Here is a 15,800-nt window from a genome sequence, read left to right on the forward strand (position 1 = left end):
CCCCTCTTTTCTTCCCTCCCCTTCTCCTCCCCTCCCTGCCTCCCTTCCCTTCCCCTCCCCCTCTTTTTCTACCCCCTCTTCCCTCCCTCTCTTTTTTCCTTCCTTCCTTCCTTTTCTTCTTTCCTTCCTTTCTCTCTCTCTCTCTCTTTTTTTTCTTTGACAGGGTTTCACTCTGTCACCCAGGCTGGAGTACAGTGCCGTGATCACAACTCACTGCATCTCAACTTCCTGGGCTCAAGCAATCTTCCCACCACAGCCTTCTGGGACTACAGGTGTGCGCTCACCACACCAGGCTAATTTTTTAAATTTTATGTAGAGATGGAGTCTTACTTATGTTGCCCAGGCTGGTTTTGAATATCTGGGCATGAGCAGTCCTCCAGCCTTGGCCTCCCGAAGTGCTGGGATTATAAGCATGAGCCACCATCCTCCCGCTTTTCAAGGCTGAATAGTATTCCGTTGTTTATATATACCATATTTTCTTTATCCATTCGTCTATTGATGGATACTTAGGTTGATTCCATATCTGGCTATTATAAGTAATGCTGTAGTATGCGTGGGCATGCAGATATCCTTTTGACATTTATTTCAGTTCCTTTGGATATATACCCAGAAGTGTGATTACTAGATTATATGGTAATTCTATTTTTAGTTTTTTGAGAAACCTTTTTACCATTTTCCATAATGGCTGTACTAATTGACACCCCCACAACAATGTAGAGTACTTCCATTTTTTCTGTATCCTTGGTAATACTTATCTTTCCTCTTTTTATTAATAGCCACTTGAACAGGTGGTAGGTGATATATCATTGTTGTTTTAATTTTCATTTCCCTAATGAGTAGTGATACTGAGCATTTTCTCATGTACCTGTTGGCCATTTATATGTGTTCTTTTGAGAAATGTCTATTCAGCTCCTTTGCCCATTTTTTAATCAGGTTGTTTTCTTGCTGTTTAGTTGGGTTCCATATATAATTTGGATACTAAATATTGTCTCCCATTCCGTGGGTTGTCTCTTTACTTTGTTAATATTTTCATTTGCCATAAAGAGCTTTGTAGTTTAGCCATCCCATTTGTCTATTATTGCTTTTGTTGCCTATGCTTTCAGGGTCATATCCAAAAAGTTATTGCCCACATGGAACTTTCTCCCTATGTTTTATTCTAGTAGTTTTATAGTTTGACATCTTAAACGTAAGACTTTATTTTGAATTGATTTTTGTGTGTTATGTGAGACAAGGGTATGATTTTGTTCTTGTGCATATGGATATACAGTTTTCTCAGCGCTATTTATTGAGAAGTCAGTTCTTTACCCATCGTGTTTTCTTGGCATCTTTGTTATAAATCAACCGAGTGTAAATGCGTGAGTTCATTCCTGTTCCATTGGTCAATGTGTCTTGTTGTTTTTTGAGCCAGGGTGGTGTCTGTGCCCAGGCCGGAGTGCGCTGGTGTGATCTTGGCTCTCTGCAACCTCTGCCTCCTGAGCTGAAGCCATCCACCCACCTGAGCCTCCTGAGTACCTGGGACTACAGGCGTTCACTATCACCCCTGGCTTGTTTTTGTATTTTTAGTAGAAATGGGATTTCACCATGTTGCCCAGGCTGGTTTCAAACTCCTGGGCTCAAGCAGTCTGCCTGCCTTAGCCTACACAAGTGCTGGGATTACAAGTGTGAACCACCATGCCTGTCCAGATGTGTGTTTTTTTTTCTTTTTTTTTTAAATGCCAGTACCATACTATTTTGGTTACAATCATTTTGTAATGTTTTGAAATCAGACAGTGTGATGCATCCATCATTGTTCTTTTTGCTCAAGGTGGTTTCGGCTGTTTGATGTCTTCTGTGCTTCCATATGAATTTAAGGATAATTTATTTCTGTGAAAATTGACGTTGGAATTTTGATAGATATTGCATTGAATCTGTAGATCACTTTGGGTAGTATGGACAGTTAGTTTCACAGTATTAATTCTTCCAGTCCATGAACATAGATATCTTTCCATTTCTTTGTGTTTTCTTAAATTTCTTTTGTGAGTTTTATAGTTTTCAGTATATAGGTATTTTACCTCCCTGGTTGAAATTACACCTAAGTATTTAATTTTTTTGTTGCTATTATAAATGGGATTGTATTAATTTTCTTTTAGGATCGTTTGCTGTTAGTATATAGAAATGCTACTGATTTTTGTATATTTACTTTATATCCTGCTACTTTATCAAATTTGTTTATTAGTTCTAACAGTTTTTTGGTGGAGTCTTTAGGGTTTTGCATATGTAAGATCATGCCGTTAGCAAATAAAGACAGTTTCACTTCTTCCTTTCCTGCTGGGATCCTTTATATCTTTCTCTTGATCATATTGCTCTTGCTAGGACTTACAGTAATATATTGAAATTTTTATTTCAGTATTTTATATTTTATATCAATTTTATATTGTTTTTCATTATGATTTTATTTCAGATATTGGGATTTCCATTTTAAGTGAAAGATTCTTAAACAATATCTTTTCTAGTTTCCAAATATTTGGATTTTTTTTTTTCTTGAAAGGGAGTCTTGCTCTGTTGCCCAGGCTATGCAGTGGTGCGATCTTGGCTCACTGGAACCACTGCCTCCTAGGTTCAAGCGATTCTCCTGCCTCAGCCTCCCGAGTAGCTGGGACTACAGGCGTGCACCACCACACCCAGCTAATTTTTGTATTTTCAGTAGAGATGGTGTTTCGCCATGTTGGTCAGGCTGGTCTCAAACTCCTGACCTCAGGTGATCCACCTGCCTTAGCCTCCCAAAGTGTCAGAATTACAGTCATGAGCCACTGCACCTGGCTGGAAAATTTTAAGTTATCCATTTATTATCCATTTTTAGTTTTACTGCATTATTGTCAGAGAATATTGCCTGCATGATATTGGTCACTTGCTATGTATCATGTACTCTTTTATGGCCTACGATGTAATCCACTCTTGAAATATTTTAATATACTCGAAAAGAATGTGAACTTTTAGTTGTAGATAGAACTGAATTTAGTATCTCAAACTAATTTATTATGCTCAGGTAATTAATAAATAATGAACAGTAAAGATGTTCAATACTTAATTTTTATCAGTTTGATGTAGTATTTTCTGAGAAAAATAATTAAAATCTTCCACTGTTGTTGATCTTTTTTTTTAAATCTTCGAGTTTTGTTAGTACAGGTTGAGTATCTCTTACCCAAAATGCTTGGGACAGGCCAGGCGCAGTAGGTTCATGCCTGTAATTCCAGCACTTTAGGTGGCCAAGGCAGGTGGATCACCTGAGGCCAGGAGTTTGAGACCAGCCTGGCCACCATGGCAAAACTCCGTCTCTACTAAAAATACAAAAATTAGTTAGATGTTATGGTGTGTGCCTGTATTCCCTGCTACTTGGGAGGCTGAGGCAGGAGAATTGCTTGAATCCAGGAGGTGGAGGTTACAGTGAACCTAGACTATACCATTGCACTCCAGCCTGGACGACAGAGTGAGACTCCATCTAAAAAAAAAAACCGAAAACAAAATGTTTGGGACCAGATGTGTTTTGGATTTTGGATTTTTTTGGATTTTGGAATATTTGCACATACATAGTAAGTTATTTTGGGGATGGGAGACATTTATGAATATGAAATTCATTTATGTTTCGTATATGCCTTATACACATAGCCTGAAGGTAATTTTATAGAATATTTAAGTAATTTGATGCTTGAAACAGAGTTTATATTAAGTACTTAGGTGTGAAATTTTCTACTTGTGATACCATGTTGGTGCTTAAAAAGTTTTGAATTTTGGAGCAGTTCAGATTTTGGATTTTCAGATTAGAGATGCTTAACCATCTCTTTCAGATTAGAGATTCATTCTGAGGCCTGTTGGTCTGAGTATATAGTTATGATGGATATCTATTATACTGCTATTGATCATTTTGTTAGTGCATAACATCGTTTTCATCTCTAATGCTGTGTTTTCTTTTTGACTTAACTTTCATTTTGTCTGATAAAATTATTGCCACTCAAACTTCCTTTTGGTTTATGTTTGCCTGGTATCTTTTTACGTCCTTTCCCTTCAATATTTTTGTCCTTATTTTATGTGTCTCTTGTGTTTATACTTCCAACATTTTTTGCACCTTTTTTTTTTTTGGAGACACAGTCTTGCTCTGTCACCCAGGCTGGAGGGCAGTGGCGTAATCTCGGCTCACTGCAACCTCCACCTCCCTGGTTCAGGCTATTCCCTTTCCTCAGCCTCCCGAGTAGCTGGGATTGCAGGCGTGCACCACCATGCCTGGCTAAGTTTTTTGTATTTGCACCCAGCCGCAACCAATATTTTTTTTTTTTTTTTTGAGACGGAGTCTGGCTCTGTCGCCCGGGCTGGAGTACAGTGGCGCGATCTCCGCCTCCCGGGTTATTCTCCTGTGTCAGCCTCCCGAGTAGCTGGAACTACATACAGGTGCCCGCCACCTCGCCTGGCTAGTTTTTTGTATTTTTTAGTAGAGACGGGGTTTTACCGTGTTAGCCAGGACGGTCTCGATCTCCTGACCTCGTGATCCGCCCATCTTGGCCTCCCAAAGTGCTGGGATTATAGGCTTGAGCCACCGTGCCCGGCCGCCGCAACCAATTTTTAAATCTAATTTTAATCTGTTCTCAAAAATGGTCTTTTAATTGTTGGTTTTTGCCTTTTAATTGGTGGTTTTGGTTTACATTATTGTAATGGCTAGTAAGATTTTGTATGCTATTTTAGAAAATGTTTTTCAGTTGCTGTATACATGTGTTTTCTTTATTTATTTATTTTTTTTGAGATGGAGTCTTGCTCTTTCGTCTAGGCTGGAGTGCTGTGACACGATTCTCAGTTCATTGCAACCTCCGCCTCCTGGGTTCAAGCGATTCTCCTGCCTCAGCCTCCTGAGTAGCTTGGATTACGGGCGCCTGCCACCACACCTGACTAATTTTTATATTTTTGGTAGAGATGGGATTTCACCATGTTGGCCAGGCTGGTCTTGAATTCCTGACCTGTGATCTGCCCATCTAAGCCTCCCAAAGTGCTGGGATTACAGATGTGAGCCACTCTGCCCGGCCTCTTTTTTTTTTTTTTTTTTAAATAAATACAGACAAGGTCTCACTATGCTGCCCAGGCTGGTCTCAAAATCCTGGGGTCAAGCAGTCCTCCTGCCTTGACCTCCCAAAGCACTGGGGTTACAGTGTGAGCCACTGTTCCTGGCTGAGTTGCTGTATATATGTTTTTCTTTCTTGGTTGTGTGTGAGTACCTAATGAGGTACATGGAGAGGAGGCTTTGTGTGGGTTAGAATTCCCCTGTCTTTGGTCACAGGTGTTAACATAGTCTCACTGTGTTTCACACTTGGCTTCTAGCAATTTCTTAAAAACTTTTACTGAATTCTTATTACCCTGCTTGTGTGATATTCAATGGCCTCTTCCTGAGAGGTACTTTTGTCTCATTTCTTTATGGAAGTGTCTTTCATCTGATGGTGAGTTGGTTGCCCTGTGATTTCTGCCCTCTGATGGGTTTCAGAATAGTGAATTTGCAGATTCTCTGGTTGGGTTATGTTGTGTGGTTGGGCACAATGTTGTCTGGAGCTTTCTACAGCCAGACCAAAAGCTAGAAATTTCCTTTGACCTTGTATTAAAAAAAGTCAACAATAAATTACTCTGAGGTGTTTGACCTCCCTTACTTCATACAACCTTTTCTAATTCTTTAATAATTTAAGTACTTCTCTAAAAGTATTTTCATTTTTGGATCTGTTGTGTGGCAAAATTTCTGATGTCTTCTAAGCCAGAGAGTAATTTTATTATACCTTCACATTTAAGCGATAGTTTTAAATATAAAATTGAAGGCTAAGGTATTTTTCTGCAATAGCTTTAAAATGTTGTTCCATTTTCTAATCAGGGCTGTTACAATCAATGTTGATAAGGCTAATGTCAACCTGATTGTTGCTTCTCATGTGTAGTGTTTCTAGGGGAAGAAACAAACCAGAAATGGGATATGGTGAAATAAATGTAAGCTTAATAGTCAGTGAAAATTACAAATAAGAGTATAGTAAGATACTGGCAAAGCATATGGTGGTGGTCTCTTTTTGGCAAGAAGAAATTTTCTTTTTCAACTTGACTTGATTTTTTTTTTTTTAAATTAGATTACATTTAATTTGTGCATATGTGTATGTCTCAGTACCAGCAGACAACATAATTTATCGTGAACTTGAAGTAGGTAATTTATTAGAAAAACAAAAGCTAATTTTGATAAAAGTAATTAGTTGAGAGTCCAATATGAACTAAAGCTAAGTTTTAAAAGATCACCTCAAAAGGCTGTTGGTTAGTTCTGTCACCTGGTAATGCAAGATATGTAAGATCATGGGGTAAATACCGTAGAGGTAACTTTAATGCCCAGAAGAAGGATTTGGGTATAGCAGCAGTAAATATCTTGTGAAGTGTAAATATAATCAAGAGGAAGCAGTCCTTTAATTTCATTCTTTCTAAGATCTCTTAGTAAGTGTATATTCCATTATGTATATTGTTTGTTGTCTCTTAATTTTTTAATGTTTTCACTTTTTTAAAATTAATAGACTTAGAGCAGTTTTAGGTTTACACAAAAATTGAGCTAATTCTCCCAACTCCACCCCTGGCAGTTTCCCTCATAATTAGTATTGCGTGCTGTGTTACAGTTGATAAACCAATATAGATACATTATTTTTAACTACAGTCCATAGTTTACATTAGGGCTCAGTATCTGTCATTATAGTGTCATATAAAATGGTTTCACTGGCCTAAAAAAATCCCCTTTGCTCCTAATCCCTTTCTTCCCTCCTATTCAGCTCTTCTGCTTCCCCAAAAATCTCCTACCACTCAACCCAGGAACTATTTAAGTTTATATTTTTATATCTCCCCGTGTGTATGCATGTGTGTGGTATATATATATCATGCATAATGAACGTTCCATCAAGTGGTTAAATAAAACTGTCACCATATGTTTTACAGAGCTGTCATGCAGTTGGGTGGCTACTAAACTCTACCTTCTTTCCCATTTTTAGCTTGCATTTTTTTTTTTTTTTTCCCTGAGACAGTCTTGCTCTGTCACCCAGGCTGGAGTGCAGTGATTCGATCTCAGCTTACTGCAACCTCCGCCTCCCGGATGCAAGTGAGGTGCTTTAGCCATCCGAGTAGCTGGGATTACAGGGGTGCGCCACCACACCCAGCTAATTTTTGTATTTTTAGTAGAGATGGGATTTCACCACATTGGGCAGGCTGGTCTCAATCTTCGGCCTCCCAGAGTGCTGGGATTACAGGCATGAGCCACTGTGCCTGGCCCCCATCTTTAGCTTTCTTACTTGGGTTTTTTCCTAGTCAAATGTGAAAGAAAATAACTTTTCTAAGTACTGACTAGAATTTTTTGGATTTGATATGTGTACCACTTTTAAAAATGCTATGGAAAAGTAGAATTCCAAATTTATTAAACTTAATTGTTCTTATGGGTAATCACTGAATAGACTGTAGAAAATAGATTGAAAAGCTTAGCTTGCACTTTAGACATAATTTAAAAGCACAAGTATCTATGGTTGTCACTTAAAGTAGTTGAATAAAGCTACTTTTCTTCTTCTCTGACTTACATTTCATTTTTACTAGTGAACAGCTCTGCGCTTTTTGTTACTGTGGGGAAAAAAGTTCCTTAGGACAAGGAGACTTAAAACAGTTCAGAGTAACGCCTGGATTTGTCTTGCCATGGAGAAACCAACCTTCTAACAAGAAGGACATTGATGACAACAGCAATGGAACCTATGAGAAAATGCAAAACTCAGCACCACGAAAACAAAGAGGACAGAGAAAGTAAGCAGTTTTGAATTTAAATTGTTGGAATAGATTAAGACTGCATATAATTTATTTCCATTATAATGTTTATAAATTTTCAAATGGGGTTGTTCTTGTTGAACAGTGTCTCATGTTTTCCACATTTATGGAATACTCTGACTCACCATTAACCCAATTAATCCAACAAACTGTCCTTTTCACAAATTTTTCTTACTATTTTAAAAAAAGTTTATCTTAATTGTATATGAAATCGGTGTGATCACAAAACTAAACTTTTGGAAGAAAACTTCAAAAAACGTAACAAGCTGAGAGGGAGGGAGTTCATGGAATTTATAAATGGAAAGAAGATATTAATAAAACAGATCAATGAAGTCCTTCTTTTGTTTCTCTAAAGAAGCTTTTAATTGTAAGAATCTAACAATACAATAGCAAATCCAGAATTGGTTTTCACTGCTCATGTCTTTTGTGTCATTCATTCATTGATCCATTCAATCATTTAATTAATTTAATTTATATATATGTTTGTGTGCTTCAGAAAATGTTGCACTGTCCTATACATTCTTCCTTCCCTCTCTCCCTCCCCTGCCTTCCTTCCCAGAAGATGCTTTTTTCTTTTTTAAGGATTTTTTTTTTTTTTTGTAATTATATATGTACGTCTGTATTCACGGGCACATTGTAATTACCTGAAGCTCTTGTCTAATATATTTTAAAATATTTTGTACAGTTGTGTTTAAAGACCATATTAATACGGAGACTTGGCTGTGCTGGTTAAGGGAGCAGAAGTTTCTGTAGTTGATGAGAATGTGTAAAAATTAATTTAGCTTGCAAAGCTAACAGACTGTGCCTCTTGAGGGTGATGATGTAATCACTCAAGTGCTTATCTGGCTTATATCCAAATTTAAGTACTAAATCATTGTTGTGTTGTACTTACTTGATTGGCTCCTTGTTTTGAACTGCTGCCAGTGCCTTGAAGACCTGAAGTAGGAAATGAAACAAAAAAAGAGGGAGGATCTTTTAAAAGAATTTAAGGTGCAACAGTTTAAGGAAGCTTAGAAGTACTATATTTGGAGAGTATGTGATGCTTTGGAGGCTATAGCCTTATCTTTAGTTATCAATAGAGTACACGCATCTTAATAAAACAGTCAGAAGGCCAGCCAACTTATTAGTATTAGCAAACTTAACGGACTGAATCAGGCTATATCTTATATCCTCATGTTCTGCCTTAAATAATGGCAATCATATAAAATCCTGTCTTGAGAAATAGGTTTCATTTCCTTGTTTTAAAAGTGAAATTAATTTTTAGTGAAAAATTCTCATGAGCTCAGATAATAATATAAAAATAGCCTTTGTTAAATGAAAGTCTTTATATATACTTAGTGCTTACCAACTTAACAAGTAATGATAACATGCCAGTTAATGCAGTACACTTAAAACTTTGGCATCATTTAAGGGTAGGCAATTAATTTAGCTTGGTAATGATTTCAAATATTTACAAAATGTATGTTACTAATGAAGTTTAAATAGCGAATTTAAAAAACAGTTTTACAAAGGAGATTTTGAAAATGTCTTTCCTCTCATTTTCACTATCTAAAAAAAATCAGGATTTTTTTTTTTCAAACTCTGTTTTATAACTTAGAATTTTGTGGTGTATGCATTTCAGCTGATTCCTCTTGATATCTCTTTCTTTTTTTTTTTTTTGAGACGGAGTCTTGCTCTGTCGCCCAGGCTGGAGTACAGTGGCCGGATCTCAGCTCACTGCAAGCTCCGCCTCCCGGGTTCACGCAATTCTCCTGCCTCAGCCTCCCGAGTAGCTGGGACTACAGGCGCCCGCCACCTCGCCCGGCTAGTTTTTTGTATTTTTTAGTAGAGACGGGGTTTCACCATGTTCGCCAGGATGGTCTCGATCTCCTGACCTCGTGATCCGCCCCGATATCTCTTTCTAAGCTGGGCTGCTGTCATCCTTAGTGTTGACACTGATATCTTACTGAGATGGTATATACATACAAACCAGTCTCAAAACTTAAAGGTTGAATTTGATTAAGCTGCTGGTTAGGACCTGATTCGTAATAAATTAGTCATTCTCTTGGTTTTTTTACACCCCTTTCCCTCATCAAATACTAGTGCAAAACAGTATGTTAAAACAACACTTAGTGATTATAGATGAACTGTTTTTTTTTTTTTCTCCAACTAAAATAACAATGATTTGTAATAGAGAATATATTTGTAGGAATAGAGATTATACTTATAGGAAAGAATTTGTTCTCATTTTACTGTGGGCATTTATTAAAATGAGAATTTAAAGTTAGCATAGCATGCTAAACCTTTTTTAAAAAAGTCTATGCATTTCTAATGCTGAACATAAAAACATTACTGGTTATTTTTATATGGTTTGATATTTAAATGTACTTATTGAAATATGTTAATACTTTTTTTCTTTCAATGATTCCAGGTATAAAAATGTTTAGTACCCTGGTCATTGTGCTGATTTTCTCTTAATAGGAATCATGATAAATATCCAGCATACAGAAGTGCAGTGAGTTATGATCTATATTCAATAGTGATTTAATCCAGAATTATGATCAGGTTAAATACTATGGTATTAGGAGAAGATTTAAGTTTTAGTGGTAGTCATCTGATTACACATATTTAATATTAAGTACAATAGCCACTTTTATTTATTTAATGGTCTTAAATAATACCTAAAGTGTTAGAGCTTGAAAGCCTGAAATCTCCCATATGTTGTTTACTTTATTCAATGTTCTTTTTTTAGACTATAGTTTTTGCTGTTATACTATCTTCCTTATTCTACATACCTTTGGTAGCTATTTTCTTTTTTGCTTTTTACTTTCAATTTGTGATGTACAGTCTTGATTGAGAGTACTTGCAACGTCATGCCACAGACCAGCTGTTGAGATTTGTTGACGGGATCATAAGAAAGCTACAGCTGATACATTCCATTCCTCCTGCCTCTGTTTTCACACTCTGTAGTGGGTTTTCATTTTCCCTGGAAAATATCCTTTCTTTACATAGTTAACTGCCACCTCTGTTGTGGCATTCCTCAGTCAAGATACAGCAAACTAAACATTCCTGATTTGATCAAGTTTGTTTTGTAGGCATTTAAGTAAAGCAAAAGGAAATATTCATGTGTTAAATACAATTCCTGACTAGGATATGAGAGTCGGTTTTAAAAACATTATATTATGGAATGGAAAAACAAATCTAATACTTCCCTATGGGTTTGGAGACTCTTTTGCTTAGTTGTTACTTATATAATATGGCAGCCCAGTTTAATATTATACCATGGATAATACTAACAGATGAATTCTAAAAGTTGGTTTATGACAGTTAATGCCTGATAAATTAAAATTGATTTGGCAGTACATTGCATTTAAACAGTTAAAAATGAAACAATTTTCTGCTTGTTTTCACTTTCACAGCTATTTTATTTTATTTTCAGAGAACGATCTCCTCAGCAGAATATAGTATCTTGTGTAAGTGTAAGCACCCAGACAGCTTCAGATGATCAGGCTGGTAAACTGTGGGATGAACTCAGTCTGGTTGGGCTTCCAGATGCCATTGATGTCCAAGCCTTATTTGATTCTACAGGTATGGGCATGTTTTCAATAATAACTGCCTCTTAATTCTGGAAGCATTTTAATTTTAATGCATTATTAATGTCCTCAATAATAAATACCTTTCATCTAGAAATAATTAGAATCATACTATAAGAAATAATTATTAAATATGCCTGGTTAGGTAAAATAAATTGTCTAATAAGGTTTATCTAATTTGTTTAAAATCTGTACAGTATCACCACCAGACTGGATGCTTTTTAAAATACTTGTATTTATTCTTGTGTAGATAGCAGTGCCGTGGAGATCTGACAATTGAGGAAAAGGAATATTTTAAAGGGGAAAATTTTAAAGTGAGAACTTGGGGAATGTGGCATTCTGAGTGTTTTATTTGGGCATGAATGAAAATAGGTCTTAGCCAGGTAGATTATCTTATTATATCAGTATTATAACTCAGCACTCATGATATGGTGCTACTGGAATTTAAAGTGCATCTCATTTTATAGTTGAACTGCAGATTGACTGATAGTGGTTCAAGTGTTATGTGGTGGATAATTTAAAGGCTCAAGCGTTAATAATCATTGATATGTGCTCTCACTGTGGGATGAGGGAAGTAGAGGTGTATGTGCAGTTTATTTTCTATACATATCCTTTGTGTATCACCGTAACAGAGTACTAAATAATATTTTGTTTGTTTTAAAGATACCAGAAACATACCAAATACATATATAATACTTAAATAAAATGACTAAAAACTAATTTTGTTTGTTGAAGAAATAATCACTAATTCAGTGATTCTTCAGATGAGCATCATAATAACCAGACGGCTTGTTAAAACACAGATTGCTGGCAGGGAACGGTGGCTCACAGCTGTAATCCCAGCACTTTGGCAGGCTGAGGAAGGTGGATTGCTTGAACTCAGGAGTTCAATACCAGCCTGGGCAACATCGTGAAACCCTCTCTCTACAAAAAATGAAAAAATTCGTTGGATCTGGAGGCATGTGCCTGTAGTCCTGGCTATTTGGCAAGGCTGAGGCAGGAGGATTGCTTGAACCCTGGAGGTTGAGGCTGCAGTGAGCTGTGTTCATGCCACTGAACTTCAGCCTGGGTGACAAAGTGAGACCCTGTCTCAAAACCAAAACCAAAAAAAAAAAAAAAAAGAACCAAACACAGATTGCTGGGCCTCACTGCAGGAGTTTTTGATTCAGTAGATTTCAGTTGTGAGCTGCACGTCTGCATTTTTTTGGTTTTAATTTTGAGATGGAGTCTTGCTCTGTTGCACAGGCTGGAGTGCAGTGGCGTGATCTCAGCTCACTGCAACCTCTGTCCCCTGGGTTCAAGTGATTCTCGTGCCTCAGCTTCCTGAGTAGCTGGGATTACAGGCATGCGTCACCACGCCCAGCTAATTTGTAGAGACAGGGTTTTGCCATGTTAGCCAGGCTGGTTTCAAGTTCCCCCGGCTCAAGAGATCCATCATCAGCTTTGGCCTCCCAAAGTGCTGAGATTACAGGAGCGAGCCACTGTGCCCAGACAGATTCTGTATTTCTAAGATGTTCTCAGGTTGATATTGATATTGGCACTCAGTGGTTGGTCCACATTTTTAGGAGGGCCACTTTACTGGTATCACAAATATAGGATGCCATTGTATATTTACATATTAGAGTTGATTTTGAAGTTTTATGTCTTTATTAGCTTTAATATTTTTAATGTTTGCTCATTTGCTCCTTTTTGTTTTTCCCATTTTAGGCACTTGTTGGGCTCATCACCGTTGTGTGGAGTGGTCACTAGGAGTATGCCAGATGGAAGAACCATTGTTAGTGAACGTGGACAAAGCTGTTGTCTCAGGGAGCACAGAAGTAAGTAGACAAAGCAAATATTTAAATCATAGTTTTATAACATTCACTTTAATCAGAAGTTCACTTGAAAGAATTATTAAATGATTGCTGTAGTGTAAAAGCTCCCAAAATAGGAAATCATTAATTTTTATTAAGAGTAATTTTAGGCTGGGTACGGTGGCTCACACCTGTAATCCTAGCACTTTGGGAGGCTGAGGCGGGTGGATCACTTGAGGTCAGGAGTTCAAGATGAGCCTGGCCAACATGGTAAAACCCCTTCTCTACCAAGAATACAAAAATTAGCTGGGCATGGTAGCAGTCGCCTGTAATTCCAGCTACTTGGGATGCTGAGGCAGGAGAATTGCTTGAACCTGGGAGGGGGAGGTTGCAGGTAGCCGAGATCGCACCATTGCACTCCAGCCTGGGTGACAGAGCGAGATGCTGTTTAAAAAAAAAAAAAAAAAAAAAGTTATTTCATGCAAAAATTAGCTGAGCATGCTGGTGCACATGTGTAGTCCCAGCAACTTGGGGTGCTGAGGTGGGAGGATTGCTTGAGTCCAGTAGATTGAGGTTGCAGTGAGCCATGATTGCACCACTGCACTCCAGCCTGGGTGCTGGAGTGAGACCCTGCCTTAAAAAAAAAAAAATTAATTTGTGTAAGCCATTGGAGTGTAGTATGTTATTCAGTGAACTTGAATCTTTTAAAATAAGTAGTTTACATTTAAATTAGAAATGAAAATTTTAGAAATGAAAAATTTGAACTATGCTTATAATTCATGTGGTTACTTTTTAAGACAAAACTATTTGATAATAATTTAAAATGAGAGAAAATATTTGAAAAGATTTGAAGGTCAGTAGTCCATAATGTGGACTACCTTTGTTTGATGTTTTAAAAAGTGATTAAAGATTTTTTTTAGTCCGGTTGGCAGTTCAGTTTATCTTCATTGCATTGTATCAAATATGTGCATAGTGTTCCATTTTTCAGAGCTTTTCCTGTGATTTTCATGTAATTTTGAAACTATATATATTTTGAAACAAATACAAATTCAGTAGCTACCTCCCATTTATAAAGACAGCAAACTCTATGAAGTAATACTGCTTTGCTGTCTACAAATTTCTTTTCTTTTTCTTTTTTCTTAAAATGTAGAGATGGGGTCTCACCATGTTGCCCAGGCTGGTCTCAAACTCCTGGGCCCAAGGGATCCTCTCTTCTCTCCTTGGCCTCCTAAAGTGTTAGGATTTTAGATGTGAGCCACTGTGCCTGGCCTTCCCTTTTTTTTTTTTTTTTTTGTTTTTTTTTTTTTTTTTTTGAGAGGAGTTTTGTTCTGTTGTCCAGGCTGGAGTACAGTAGCATGATCTCAGCTCACTGCAACCTCTGCTTCCCTGGTTCAAGCGATTCTGCTGCCTCAGCCTCCTGAGTGGATGGGATTATAGGCTTGTGCCACCAACCTGGCTAATTTTTGTATATTTAGTAGAAATGGGGTTTCACCACATTGGCCAGGCTGATCTTGAACTCCTGACCTCAGGTGATCTGCCCGCCTCGGCCTCCTGACGTGCTGGGATTACAGGTATAAGCCACTGCGCCTGGCACTTTTGGTTTTTAACAGTTTTTTTGGGAGAAGTGAGACAGCCCTTCCAGTGAAACATTAAAACTGGAAATTTTGACCTTAGAAACTATATGGGCTTTAATAGATAGAACATAGGCAAAGCTTTCAAAAGTATAGTTGAGACAAGGACTTAACATTCAAGTAATAGTTCAATCATTAGAACATTAGCTTTCCTCGGATTATCAAAATGACCTGATTTACGTAGATGAGTAACCATCACCTCAAGAGTAGTGAAGTCAGAGTGCTTGTTTTGGAAATTTTACATTAAAGTGTATATGTCATCAAATTTTGAACAGTTTAATGCATAATAGTATTTTCCCCAGCCTGAGCATTCTTAGAGGCTTGATTAAGACAATGATATTTCAGTGAAAACCATCTCTTTTATGAATTACTTCACAAAAGTAATTTTTATTTTGGGCTATTTTGTGACAGTGAAAAGTATTACAGGGAAGGTAACAAAGGCTAAATGAGCTTTTTGGTGGTGGATTGGAAATAGAGGAATCAATATAAACTCATAGTATTTGATACTTAGTACAGAAATGTAGGTGTAGGTAGTTGTCTGAGTTTGTATGTATACATATATTTCCTACCTCTGTTTGCTGGGAAGGTAGTTAAAAGAAAACTTGCCTCACTCTGTCCCTTTTGGACAGAAGTTACCATTTTTGTTCTTCCTGATTAATAATTAAATTGTATTTGGAGATGAAGACTGTATCCTACCACTAGCAGAGGAATTACAAGGCCTTAGGAGACATTGCATCCCTTCTGACTTTGTTTAGGCATTGGTATTTGGTGGGCCTAAGCAAGTTAAATGCAGATTAAGTACTTGGAGTAGGTAGACCATGTGGGGATTAGAAGGGACCTAGTGGTAACTCTGTCAAACCTTTACTTCTCCGCTAGATTCAATCACTCAAAACTCACAGGAGGGTCAGTTTTGTATTGCCATTTGTACTGTTTTTTGTTTGTTTTGTCCTTCAATTCCCCTCCCCTCCCCTGCCCTC

General features: G+C 37.2%; 1 protein-coding gene across 1 annotated transcript in view; it reads left to right on the plus strand.

Moving 5' to 3' along the window:
- KMT2C (lysine (K)-specific methyltransferase 2C) overlaps window positions 1–15,800 on the plus strand; it is a 241,372-nt gene that overhangs the window by 42,909 nt on the left and 182,663 nt on the right. Inside the window, exons 3-5 of the mRNA XM_011984319.1 lie at window positions 7,606–7,806; window positions 11,246–11,394; window positions 13,107–13,216. Coding sequence (XP_011839709.1) covers window positions 7,606–7,806; window positions 11,246–11,394; window positions 13,107–13,216 — 460 coding nt within the window. The remainder of the gene's footprint in view (window positions 1–7,605; window positions 7,807–11,245; window positions 11,395–13,106; window positions 13,217–15,800) is intronic.

This window comes from Mandrillus leucophaeus, unplaced genomic scaffold (genome assembly GCF_000951045.1).
Source record: "Mandrillus leucophaeus isolate KB7577 unplaced genomic scaffold, Mleu.le_1.0 Scaffold266, whole genome shotgun sequence".
Taxonomy (NCBI): domain Eukaryota; kingdom Metazoa; phylum Chordata; class Mammalia; order Primates; family Cercopithecidae; genus Mandrillus; species Mandrillus leucophaeus.